The sequence below is a fragment of the Hibiscus syriacus genome, unplaced genomic scaffold (genome assembly GCF_006381635.1).
Source record: "Hibiscus syriacus cultivar Baekdansim isolate YM2019G1 unplaced genomic scaffold, ASM638163v2 tig00004035_pilon, whole genome shotgun sequence".
Classification (NCBI taxonomy): Eukaryota; Viridiplantae; Streptophyta; class Magnoliopsida; order Malvales; family Malvaceae; genus Hibiscus; species Hibiscus syriacus.
In genome coordinates, this window is record NW_024061993.1 from 819,602 (window position 1) to 833,872 (window position 14,271).

Sequence of the window (14,271 nt, forward strand, 5' to 3'; positions counted from 1 at the left end):
TCGTAAATTTGGTGTGTTCTCTCCTTTATTGTTTTTTTATTCGGTTTTCCATTATGTTTAAATATTCAATAGTTTGACGGGTTTGTCCGTTGTGCAATCTTTGGTGGTTTTAATCTTGATATTTCAAATCAATATTGAAACTACGTTCGTGTGGGAAATAACTCGGTTTCCCCAACAATTGGCATCAGAGCTTCGGTTGAGGTTACCCTGGTGGTTCCGTTGCTGAAAAGATACAGTTCGTGATATTGAATATTGTTCGTTAGAATTAAAATGCCAAAATACGGATCAGTTGAGACATCAAACTCTTCATCTGGACTAGTGAGGAGGGTAATGTCAAATACAAATTTCTCAGAGGAGTTATTTGATGGATCCGGTCATTTTGGCATGTGGCAAGGCGAGGTGTTAGACGCTTCCAACAAGGTCTAGACATCGGCATTGAGGAAGAAAAGTCTGAATATATGGAAGATAAAGAATGGGGAACAATCAATCATTTGACGTGCAGCACGATTCGATCTTATCTTTCCAGGGAGCAGAAGTATGGCTACAAGAATGAGACTTCTGCAAGTAAGATGTGGAAAGCATTGGAGGAAAAATTCCTAAAGAAAAGCTCTCAGAATCGTCTCCACATGAAGAAAAGATTATTCAGATTTGATTATCAACCATGCACCAGTATGAATGAACACATCACTGCGTTCAATGAGCTAGTGGAAGACTTATTGAGCATGGATGAAACCTTCAAAGATAAAGATTTGGCCTTGATGTTGTTGTCATCTCTTCCAGATGAATTTGAGCACCTTGAGACAACGTTACTTCATGGTAAAGATAATGTTACCCTTAAAGATGTAACTGCTGCTTTGTATAGTTATGAGCTCAGGAAGAAAACCTAGAAGGAGAGCAAGTACGAAGCAGCGAAGGCCATGGTGGCAAGAGGTCGCTCGAAAAGTCAAAAGCCAAAGTGGAGAGTGAGATCAAAGTCGAAGTCCAGACTGGGAAAAGATAAATGTGCCTTTTGTCATGAGAAAGGCCATTGGAAGAAAGATTGTCCGAAGCTGAAGAAGAAAGGAAAAACTGCTCCAGATGCATGTGTTGCAGAGCATGATGAAAATGACTATGACATATCATTGGTTGCTTCATCAACAGCATTCCATTCCGATTTAGCAGAACTAAATGCAGGAGTTGTTTATATGGGCAATGACAATGCCTGTAAAACTGTTGGGATAGGTTCAATTCGATTGAAGAATCAATTTGGATCAACCAGAGTTCTGACGAATGTCCGATACGTACCCAGTTTGAAGAAAAATCTCATCTCGTTGGGAGCCTTGGAATCCAAAGGCTCAGTAGTCACTATGAGAGATGGAGTCTTAAAAGTCACATATGGCGCACTAGTGATGATGAAGGGCATCAGGAAAAATAATTTGTATTACTACCAAGGTAGTACAATTATTGGAGAAGTTGCAGCAGCTTCTGGAGGTGATGATTTGGACACAACCCAGTTGTGGCATATGCGGTTGGTACATGCTGGAGAAAATTCCTTGCAAATTCTGGCAAAGAAAGGATTGTTGAAAGGTACAAAGGCTTGCAAATTGAACTTTTGCGAGCATTGTGTTCTAGGAAATCAGAAGAGAGTGAAGTTTGGCACCACTATACATAATACAAAAGGTATTATGGATTATATTCACTCAGATGTATGGGGTCCTTCAAAGACATCGTCTTTAAGAGGAAACCATTATTTTGTAACTTTTGTATATGACTTTTCCAGAAGAGTTTGGGTATATCCGATGAAGTCTAAAGATGAAGTGCTTCAAATTTTCCTGAAATGGAAAAATATGATCGAGAACCAGACTGGTAGAAAGATCAAACGTCTTAGGACGGACAATGGAGGGGAATATAAAAGTGACCCATTCTTTGACGTTTGCCATGAGTATGGTATTGTTCGACACTTCACTGTTAGAAATACACCACAACAGAATGGGGTGACAGAGCGTATGAATCGGACACTATTGGAGAAAGTTTGATGTATGTTGTCTAATACTGGGTTAGGAAAGGCATTTTGGGCTGAGGCTGTGGCATATGCTGGCCATCTCATCAATCGTCTACCGTCATCAGCGATAGGAGGAAAAACACCATTGGAGGTATGGTCTGGAAAACCTACTACTGATTATGATTCCTTGCATGTATTTGGATCCACTGCTTATTATCATGTGAAGGAATCCAAGCTTGATCCGAGAGCAAAGAAGGCTCTCTTTATGGGAATCACCCATGGAGTGAAGGGATTCCGCCTTTGGTGTTTAGACACCAAGAAGATAATTGTAGCAGAGATGTTACCTTTGATGAATATACCCTAGTAAAGAAGGTAACAAGTGAAGCTGTCCAGACAAGGAGTACTTCGCAACAGGTGGAGCATACTCCAAAACAGGTGGAGTTTCAGCAGACAATGATCCCAGAAGTTGATGCAGATGATTCTTCAACTCCAATAGAAGAATTAGAAGATGAAGAGGTTCAAACCTAAGAACCATTGGAGACACCAGAACCACTTGCAGTTACAAGGCCAAGGAGAGAAATTCGTAGACCTGCTCGATTTGTTGATATGGTGGCCTATGCTCTTTCAGTTGTTGATGATGATATCCATATCACTTACCAAGAAGCAATACAAAGCTTGGAAATTGATAAGTGGAAAAGTGTCATGGATGAAGAAATGCAATCTCTCCAAAAGAACAACACTTGGAAACTGACACAATTACCGAAAGGTAAAAGAGCCATTGGATGCAAGTGGTTATTTGCAAAGAAAGATGGATCTCATAGCAAGAAATATGTTCGCTACAAGGCACGGTTGGTAGCTAAAGGCTACGCTCAAAAGGAGGGAATCGACTACAATGAAGTATTTTCCCCTGTTGTGAAGCATTCCTCCATTAGAATATTGTTGGCCTTGGTAGCACAGTTGAATTTGGAGCTAGCTCAACTTAATGTAAAAACGACTTTCTTGCACGGTGATTTAGAAGAGGAGATCTATATGACTCAGCCAAAAGGATACAAAGATGGTGGTTGTGAGAAATGAGTTTGTAATCTGAACAAATCGATATATGGATTGAAGCAATCTCTGAGGCAGTGGTACAAGCGATTTGATAGCTTTACGAGGAGGCAAAAGTACACTAGAAGCAAATATGATCATTGTGTGTATTTGCAAAAGCTCAAAGATAGATCTTTCATTTATCTTCTCTTGTATGTTGACGATATGTTGATCGCTTCGAAGAGTCAAAAGGAGGTAGACAAATTAAAGGCTCAGTTGAATCAAGAGTTTGAGATGAAAGATCTAGGCGAGGTCAAGAAGATTCTTGATATGGAGATAAGTAGAGATAGACAGAGAGGGAAGCTTTGTTTAACATAGAAGCAGTATTTGAGAAAGGTATTACAATGTTTTGGCATGAATGAAAATACCAAACATGTAAGTATCCCATTGGCTTCTCATTTGAAACTTAGTTCTCAATTATCTCCTAAAACTAACGAAGAACGAGTGTATATGGCAAAAGTTCCATATGCTAATGCAGTTGGGAGCTTGATGTATGCAATGGTGTGTACGCATCCTGACATTTCACAAGCAGTTGGAGTTGTGAGCAGGTACATGCATGACCCTGGAGAAGGACATTGGCAAGCTGTGAAATGGATTCTACGGTATCTCCAACAAACCGTGGATGTTGGTTTAGCTTTTGAACAGGATGAAGCACTTGGTCAGTGTGTGGTTGGATATGTTGATTCCGATTATGCTGGTGATTTGGATAAGCGTCGATCAACTACTGGGTATTTGTTTACTCTTGCTATAGCCCCAGTAAGTTGGAAGTCTAAATTGCCATCTACGGTGGCCTTGTCTACTACAGAGGCAGAATACATGGCAGTTTCAGAGGTTGTAAAGGAAGCAATTTGGCTTAACGGGTTGATGGAAGACTTGGGAGTTGTTCAAAGTCACATTAGTCTCTATTATGACAGTCAAAGCTCTATTCACTTAGCGAAAAATCAAGTCTACCATTCAAGGACTAAGCATATCGACGTGAGGTATCACTTTGTGCGGGAGATCTTTGAAGAAGGAAAGATTCTACTTCAGAAAATTGCGACATCAGAAAATCCTGCAGATATGATGACTAAGGTGGTAACAGTAATCAAGTTCAATCATTGTTTGAACTTGATTAACATCCTGAAAGTATGAACACCTTCGGGTGTGTAGCGCTTGTGAGCGCAATTAGAGGCACTACAAATTTGGAGAGTTGAAGAAGTTGAGTAGGCTTGGTAATTTCAAGCCAAGGTGGAGATTTGTTAGATTTGTCTAGAAATTAAGTTGACAAGTTGGAAATTTCATCTTGGTTGGTGGCCAACTTATTGGAAATTTCATCTTGGTTGGTGGCCAAACTTTGAACATGTGAATTTCATATTTGGTGGCTAACTTGTACACATTGGAAAATTCTTTGGTAGGTGGCCAAACTTTGAACATATTGTTCTTAAAACTCAACTATAAATAGGCCTAAGTATTTCCATTAGAAATCATCACAAAACAAGTTCTCTCTTAGTCTTGTATTCTTCATTCTCTCACTTTGGGAATTCTAAAGAATTCCATTTGTTGTAATATTGGCGATATAATGAAGTTATCATCCGGTGTGGTGTCCGAGGAGTAGACGACATTCTCGTCGAACCTCGTAAATTTGGTGTGTTCTCTCCTTTATTGTTTTTTATTCGGTTTTTCCATTGTGTTTCAATGTTCAATAGTTTGACGGGTTTATCCGCTGTGCAATCTTTGATGATTTTAATCTTGATATTTCAAATCAATTTTAAAACTACGTTCGTGTGGGAAATAATCCGGTTTCCCCAATAGGGTGTGCTTGAACACTGATGCCACAATGGATGTAAACACTTGACTTAGTTGTGCAGGAGGAATTATCCGTAATAGGGAAGGTGATTAGCTAACCGGTTTCAATAAACAAATTGGCATTGCCTCACCCGTTCATGCTGAGCTTTGGGCAATCTATTATGGACTGTAAGTAGCCTGGAACCATGGGTTCCGAATTTCTTCAGATTCAGTTGGACAACCTTCAAGCAACTCGTCTCCTAAATAGTCCCGCTGCTGCAAATGCTGTTCTACCGTTCGTCCGAGCCATCTCTTCTATGTGAAACCGTTGTTGGATGACCGAGTTTATCTGGACTCTCTGTGAAGGCAACATGGTTGCTGACAGTATAGCCAATGAAACCGTTCGTCTCCTAAATACATGTGCATGCATGCTTTATAATTCTTTGTCGGTTCTCACAAATGATGTCAATTTTTCTAACACGTTGTTTGTGTTCTATTCCCGCTATCATACGAGTTTAGTATGTTTGTCGTGCTATTGCATATGTTTTAGAATAGTGCACTTTCGTTACACTTCGTTATTGTATTTTATCTATAATGGTCTTAACTTTATCTCGAACATTGTTCTTACTGAAATCATTATCGGTAATATAAGTTATTTAATTAAAAAAAGACTACGATAATAAGAGAGTAGTAGCTGAAATATTTAAAGAACAAAAGAAGCAAGGGCCAACATCCAATTCAGTTGGGTTTTAAGCCCATTTGGTGGAGTCTTTTCGCACCCACCCTTTTCAATTTGCTGAAACGGAGGTTAATACCTCATAGCTCAAAATTTTAGTGTTCTCCTGCATCTTTGCGACTGCACTCGTTTCATTATTCTTAGGTTCCTCTCTCTCCCTCTCTTCACTTCTTTTCTTTTCTATCTTAGCTATTTAGAAAACAGAATTGATTATTTTTTTCAATCATGTGCTTGACTTTCGATTATTCTCTCTAAAACCCTTAAATCTTGATTTTAACTGGAACTCTGGGTTTTTCTGTTCGCCTCTTTCTTTTTCTTGTTTGGGTTTCTTTTAAAATATCGTTATTTTGCAGCAAAAATATTAGATACAGAAAATGGCTTTCTTCAAAAATGCAAAGCAACCACTTGGGATCATATTATACAAGACCAGATTGAGTACTTATAGTCGGCATGGATACTCTACTTGGGTAACCAAAGAGGCCTCTCATGCTCGGTCTAAAGATGCCGAAGCCTCAAAAACTGCTTATTTGTATTGGATTTCGAGAAGATTCAATTCTAAGGCAGCTTCTTCTGCTGAGCAAATGGGCCTTATAAAGCAACTAAGGGAAAGAACAAGTGCTCCCATAAAGGATGTCAAGGCTACCCTTGTTGGTTGCAATTGGGATATTGGTAAACAATGGGCATCTGTTTTTCTTCTGACGTGGTTTTTTATATATATGTTTGCCTATTGGATTGGATTTATATTAAAATTGTTTTGGATTATTGTTTTGATTGAATCCAGAGGCTGCACAGAATGAATTGAGGAAAAGAGGAAAAGTTTTGGCCATGAAAAAGTCGTCAAGGACTGCTACTGAGGGTCTGCTTGCTCTGGCTCAAAATGAGGGCAAGGCTGCTGTGATTGAACTTAATTGCGAGACTGATTTTGTTGCAAGGAATGAAATTTTTGAGTACCTGGTTAGTATGGGGGTTAATAATTCCTTGTTAAATATAAATCTCTGTTGAAGTCTATTCTTGGAAGATTTTTCTTTTATTCGTTTAATGTGAATATTTGTGCTCTCTGGTGTTTCCTTTTTGTATTTATTGTTGTTAATATTATGGGTACATCATTATTGCTTGTAATTTACTGATATTGTCTTGCATTCAGGCTTTGGCGTTGGCAAAGCAAGCTTTGCTGGTTGAAAACTCTTCCCAACAGGTTCCTGGGGTTTTCTCATTTGGACCTGAGTCTTTAGAGGTGAGAAATTTCTATACAAAAGCTTGTTATTTTTTCCAGTTTTCCTATTGAACCAGCATGAGATATGTTGTTCATTCTTACCCTGGTCCATATTTGTAGGTCAGAATATTCTTTTACTGTTTCACTCTATCTTCAATCTTTGTGATTAATAAAAATCATCTTTATAGGACCTCATCTAAGCCTTCTGATGATACATGTCTGATATTCTTTTGGGGTATGAAAAATGAACTGTATTTATTCATAAATAGTTATTTTATTGTTTCTTCAATTTTTAAGAAATGACTGGTTTTGATTTCTATGTGCAATATCTTTTTATTGTTGTAAAATGTAATGATTTGTATTTTGAATTTTTATTATCAACTAGTTTTTGTTTACATATTTCATGAAGCACTAATTTCTTTCCCACCAAACCATTGAGTGAAAGATTTGGTAGGTTAGCACAAGTTATGTTGGTACTTAACTCGGAGCATATATCAAATACTTGTTCCAGTCTTGCACTCTTTTGCAACTATAATTCGAATTTCTATGTCTTGAAGTTCCTTGATTATTAAATTGCTACCAGGACTTAAACATAAATCTTGACCATCCAAAAATTAGTGGGGAAACAACCATTCAAAATGCAGTGACAGAAGTGGCTGCAATGATGGGAGAGAATATAAAACTCAGGAGGAGTTTTGTGATGTCAGCATCTTCACACAGAGTTGTTTCTGCTTACCTCCATAGATGTCCTCAACCAGGTTTGTTTTTGTGCTGTTATTGTATTGCTTGGTGGACAGCATGCTTGCATCCCTTCCGGCATCAACATAAAGTGCAGTTATTCCCTTTCTTTCAACATGTTATTTTAGTTTTGATGTTAATGCCTTGCAGGAAAAATAGGATTTGGCACGAAAAAAGATATAATAATTTTTTATGTGGATTTAGGTTTGGGTCGAATAGCTGGAATTTTATCTCTTGAAGTTGAGGATGAGATTTCTCAAGTGGATGCCCTCCAAAAGGTTGGCTCTGAACTGGCAATGCATATTGTGGCAGCAAAGCCATTATTCTTGACGAAGGAATTTGTGACCTCTGATGTGCTTATCAATGAACGTGAGATTCTAAAGTCTCAGGTATGTGTAATTCCATTCTTGGCTTCTACTATTGTTTGCAAATTTGAATCCCATTATTTCATGGATGCTGAAGCTTTGTTTTTCTTTTCTGAAAACAACCTTTGAGGCATTCTTTAGACACTAGCAAGGAGATGACAAGAAACTCATTGTTATTATGGTTGTTAAACTTGGACTAGCCACTGTGATTGGGCCACTGTTCTTAAGTCCCTGTCTGGAAAGGGTCTATACTTGATTGAAGTTTTTCTCAAAGATTTATAGGAAATCAGTTGACTCCTTTGCTAATTTGTGTCAAGTGAAGTCACATAAAGTGGGAATTGAATCTTGGTCATGTGTAATATAGGTTGAGACCCTTTAAGTCTAGGTCTTGTTATTGTAGTTTACAAGTTAAAAAATGGATATTTTATATCTAATTATGTTTTTAGTTGGTATCTATATATGGGAACATATATTCATTTATTGAAAGGTTTCACTTTCACCTATTGACCTATTGAGATGGTGTCTCACTCAACCCCACTAAAATCTTTTACTGGGTCAATAAAGGGAGCAGGTTACAATGACTGATTTCTATGCTATTGTTCATTCGATGATGTAAGTAATCCCAACTCTTGGCTGTAAATGAGCCACAAAGAAAGAAATAGATCTAAAATTTTCATCTATCTAGTTGTTTGGTTTAGTTCCAGAATTGTTTTGCAGTTGATGGACTATTGTATTGTGATCTGATTGTTGAGTTTACATATGTAAAATTATCTATTTCCCATTTCCTAGCGTGATTACTGTCATTTGGAATTAATAGCAACTTACATATATAAAACCTTAGAAAGAAAAAAATCAAAATACATGTCAATATGCAGTCTCTTGCAAAAGATTTGAATGTGTTTCTATCAGTTTAGTCCCTGGGTTTTATCTGATGATGAGCTTTCTACCAATAGAAAGATAAATTCTTCGGAAGTAGTTTTATTTTGATGAATCATGTACAATGTAATGCTGTGGCTAACCAATCTTAAACTTCTTTTGAAATGGATAACAATTTATTTATGTCAGGCTGAAAGTACTGGAAAGTCTCAGATGGCCATAGAGAAAATGGTTGAAGGTCGTCTGCGTAAATACTTTGAGGAGGTGGTTTTTATGGAGCAAAAGTATTTCTTAAATGATTCTTTAAGTATCAAGGTATCCATTCTGATGTATTTTAAACTTAAAAGTTGCTTTTACTGAGAAATTAAACTGATTGCTCTAGCTTATTTGCGTACGGGTTTGGGAGTTCAAAGGGCTAAAGAGGGATAAATTTAGAAGGCTGCGACTTTCAAAGTAGTCTGTTGGAAGGTAGTACTCATTAGTTGTTGGTCCACTCGGTTCAAGGCAGTGCCACTTTTACCGTCCTATGGAGTAGTGATGTTTCTTGCTTGGAACGTTCTGTTCAGATGGTCGCAGTTACGTTCATAGGCGTAAAATTTAAGTGCTTTAAAACACTTATGGACTAGAAGTCTAGAAATTCATGTGATACTGAATGTGCATATGATTTATAAAGTATAATAGTTTATTAAATACCTTGCACCAGACAATTTTGGACAATCTAACAAAGGAAGTTGGCTCACCGGTGAAGATTGGCAACTTTTTCAGAATGGAAGTTGGAGAAGGAATTCAAAGGTACATCGTTCCTTTAAAAATACTTTTATTACCCTCTTGTGAGAATCTTGTTTAATATTAAGGTTGTTTAGGCTGAGCCGCTCTTACTTGATGACACCTGCTATAACTCTTACTAATTCGGGTCATTTGGTTTATGCTTTCGTTATTTTCATGCTCGAATTGTCAAGTACAGATGAACCAGTTGCTCAAGCCGTTTTGCTCTAGACATAGTTCCAAGGTTGCTTGCCAAAACTGAGGGCAGTCATCATAGAGTTGAGATTCCAATTTATTCTATAATGATTATGGAGGCCTTTTCGTATATTATTTTATGCGTGACACAGAATGCTGTTTTGTTTTCCTTTTTGTCCCTTCCAATATATCTGGATCTGACTGTATAATTACCACTTTTGCTCCAAATGAATGGCAGAATAATCAGGGAAGTATCCTGTTTTCAGTACGCAAATAGGAAATGTTAACGTACGTTCTCATCTGCATGTTGAAAGTTTTACCTGATCTCCCAATCATAAAAATGTTGGCAAAAATGCTCAATCATGCATTGAATTTTTTTTCATTTTTATTTTTCCAATTAGGGTGATATCTGCAGTTCTTGGACATGGCGTGTTTCTAGAAGACGGCTGGATGATACGAATCTTCTAATCTTTGTGCTTTGTGCATTACATGTGTTATTTTTTGGTTTTAATTGATCGAACTGAATTACTTAGGTTAAAATGCTCTGTCACCGAATTAGTTCGGTTGAGGAATATTATTTTTTTTCAATATTTAGTTGATGGTTAGTTTTGTTCAGAATCGGCTAATTAATTGAATTAATAAAAAATATTAAATATGTTAAATAATTTTTTTAAGTTCAAATTTACTAAGAATTAAGATCCACAATAGACATATGGCTTAATACCAAAATAAGTGTTCAAATTATACTTAAATTCTTGAATAGGTGCCTAAACTACTTTTTTACTTATTCATGTGTCTAATGTTACAAACGTTATCTAATTAAGTGTTCGGATTGTTAACAGTGTTAATTTCCTCCATTAAGTAACATGTGTTACAATATGGTGATTTTGAAATTTAGTTTTTTAAGAAATATTATTATATTTATAAAAAAAAACCTTAATTTTTCTTAAACTATAGACAAGTCTCAAAATATCTAAAATCTTCAAATCCTATCATTAACCCGCTGTCGCCCCCTTTTGTGGCCAGAACCATCGTCGTCGACGTAGTCCTGACAATCCTCCTTGTTATACAACGTTGTAAATGTTGTCAATCAACCATTTAGATTGCGTGGGATCGCGATTTTCATCTCAGCGTTCGTGAGGTATAAAACGTTTAATAGCCGTCGATCAATCACAATTTCATGGGGGTTTTGGTCGCTACGGGGAGACAAAGTCGGGTGCAACTTCATCGACGGCAAAAGGTGATGACTGACATGGATTTAGGAGTTGAAATGAAGGTTTTCAAAGTTTTTTGGATTATTTCAAAATGTTTATGTTTTTCTTTAGAAATATATATAATTTTTATTTTTTTTAATTTTAAATAAATTTTTAAAATATCATATTGTGACATGTGTCATTTAACGGGGAAATTAACACTGTTGACGGTCGGGCTCCTAAATGGGTAACGTTTGTAACGTTAGGCACCTGAATGGGTCAAAAAATAGGTTAGGCACCTATTCGAGAATTTAGGTATAATTTGGGCACTTATTTTGGTATTAAGCCTATATATATTAAATTAGCAAGAGCTAATTAAATTTTAATAAAAAAATACTTATGTTAATTTTGAATTAATTTAATTACAAATTATATAAAAGAATTTTATTAATTCAATCACTAACTGAATTAATTAAACTTTGTTCGATTCCATGAATATTTAAAAATAGTTTGATTAACAATTAAAGAAAATTAAATTTAATTAGTATTGTTATTAAAATTTTGATTTGATCAGTAATTAAATTAACCGTTTGAACATCTCTACTGTGCATGACCCAACAAAAGCGTGAATAGAAATTATTAAAAGTTAGCTCGAGAACATATCATTGCGTAGAAGATACATGTCTTTTGATTGTCTTTCTCAAAGGCTCCGGACAATTTTGGTGTCTTTCATGATGTTTTTATTTAAAAAAAACTGTAAAAATTCATTTATTTGGAAAATAATCTCAAACAACATTAATTAAAAAAATACCCTCAATCTGTCAATGTAGGACTATCTCGTGTTATATAGAATGCATATAAAGATCTCGTGTTTTATAGGTCACGAGGCCCGTCCGACCTAGAAGCACTTTTCAAATAACCTTATTTAATTTTAGGTTAAAGGATCTCGCAGTCTGCAGAACGCAAGGTTCACGAGAAATTAAAATGTCTTAGCAACTTATCGTGGTCTTCAAAATTAAATTTAAAAATTCAAACTCGCGCCTTATGTAACGTGAGGTCCTATAAATCTCATTTCATTAGGGGTGTGAGGACTCCTATAAATAGGGAACCCGTCCACCCAAGTCCACCGAATTCACTCTCTGTTTCTTCCTTTAAGCTTTAAAATTTTGATTATCTGGTATTATGGTAGGATTACTAAGGTTTGATTAAAGGCATGTGTTCGATTATTGACGGATAAATTCAGAGGTAATTTTTTATTTTTTTATTTTTATTTGAAGAGGTATGAATGTGCATTTACGTGTTATATCAACCGTTTCACACAACCTCAAGACAATATACTTTCGTATTTGAATGACCGGTTTTGGCTACGTTAGCAGTATAATTGGTGGTACCAAGTTGCATCCTCCACTGATAAACGTATTGCTAGAAAGGTGGAGGCCGGAGACGCACACGTTTCATTTTACTTGTGGGGAAGCGACTATTCTCTTCAAGATGTTGTATTCCATCTTGGGTTGCTTATTGATGGAAATGCTATTATCAGTGTAACCCCCTCAAACCGATGCGGGTAACCCGATCCGATCCGAGGTGTCACATTAGGGCCATCGGAGCGACCCACCGAAAAATTACAGAAATTTAAAACTTTTATTAAAACATGTAAACTCATAAAATGATTTATCAGTATTCAGAAATAAAATAGATTTTCAGACTCATATATAAAATAAAATACAATTACATGCCCCCTAATCACATGTATCATACTCATCAAACAATGCCAGAATAACTCCCTTACTGAAATTGATAGTTGCACTGGTACAATTCTTTTAACCTGCAATGGTGAGTAATAGAGTGAGCTTTGGAAAGCTCAGTAATACAGAACTACCAGATGATACTGAAGAACGTGCAGATACAGATAAACATATATTTCCTTATCGGTTCAGACATCTACAAATCTTTATGTTGAGCAGAGATCCTACTGATATTTCAGGTAGTAACAGACAATGAGCTTTCAGTTTAGAGAAATATTTCGGATGACTGAGTTCAGGAGGTCAGAATAGGTTATCTAGTGTGTTCCCGCCAAAACCAGTAAAAAGATACAAATCTTTTTAAAATATATTTTTAAAAACATAACACTACCCCCATCTTTTCACAATCTGTTTGTGTAGGTTCCCCAGAACCATACACCCAACCCACACAACCTGTAAGACCCTGAGCAAAAAGCCGAGGAACCTGCGGAAATACTTCCTCCAACAATACCCCCCCCAAATAAAACATTTTTCCATCAGTAAACGAAGATATCATAAATCAAAACAGAATTCAGATCATATATCAGAATAGAATCCAGATCAGAAATCAGAATAAATTCAGATAAGAAATCAGAACAGAATTCAAATCGGAAATCACATAAAACATTCATGTAATTAGGGAACACACTAGTGTTTACAGATATTATTCAGAGATACTGGATAATCTTATCGGGCAGAGAAACACGGATCTTCAGTATGCCGATAGAATGTTAGAAGTTAGAATCACTATTAGAATAGTTCATTAACTGACGGAATCATCAGTTATTCAGAATATGATTTATCGGGATCATATCTTATTCGGACATTTTTATGAAACTCTACATAATCAGAAGGGTATTAAAAATCCTTTACATCCGAGTTACTTGTGTTTTCAAATATGACCATAATGATTTGAGCTGATAAGGGAGAACGAAGATTCAATCTATGTCGATTGATCATATTATCGAACAACTCTAGATGAATAGTTCCCAGAACTAATGCTTGTCGACTGGTCAATTCATTGTCCTTCCAGGGTATTTACTCTTTAATACCACAAATTCTTGTCCATAAATCATCTTCGGAATCATCGCTGAATAGATCTTCCAATGGTCTTTATTTCATTTTCACGCTTTCACAATATCATGAAATGCTGACGAGCTTGATTTGTAGTTCCTGACCCATAAGGACAGTACATCATGTAAGTTCATTTGCATTCCCAGACTCATCCAACTTACTTATTTAATCCTCAGTCATTGAGCTTACTTAGTTCACTTAGTAGTCAAGTCTATCCCGGTTACTTTAGAGTTTTTCAAAGTAATTCGGACGTTTATGAATTTCGATACATAATGTACTTTCGTTCAATTCAATTTGGTTTTCGTGGTTGATTTCCACTTCTTAGTACCGAATGTGATCTAGAGTTGAGATGAGCTGAGTACTTACAGAATTATCATCGGTCTAAACTTGAGAAGTTGAACACACATTCAAGTGATATCTATGTCATTCAGGTACTGACATATTATTAAGGTTGATTGACTTACTTAAGTTGTGTTCCATAACTTTTAATGGTAATACAACACT

The 14,271-nt window shown here is 36.2% G+C and overlaps 1 protein-coding gene across 1 annotated transcript; it reads left to right on the forward strand.

The window, feature by feature from the left end:
• Positions 1-5,920: 5,920 nt before the first annotated feature.
• Positions 5,921-9,758, forward strand: LOC120187219 (elongation factor Ts, mitochondrial-like). Its single transcript, XM_039190990.1, has 8 exons — positions 5,921-6,236; positions 6,349-6,521; positions 6,712-6,801; positions 7,364-7,538; positions 7,723-7,907; positions 8,949-9,074; positions 9,463-9,551; positions 9,724-9,758. The coding sequence occupies exons 1-8, from the start codon at positions 5,942-5,944 to the stop codon at positions 9,725-9,727; spliced, it is 1,137 nt and encodes a 378-aa protein (XP_039046921.1). The 5' UTR covers positions 5,921-5,941; the 3' UTR covers positions 9,728-9,758.
• The last annotated feature ends 4,513 nt before the right edge of the window (positions 9,759-14,271 follow it).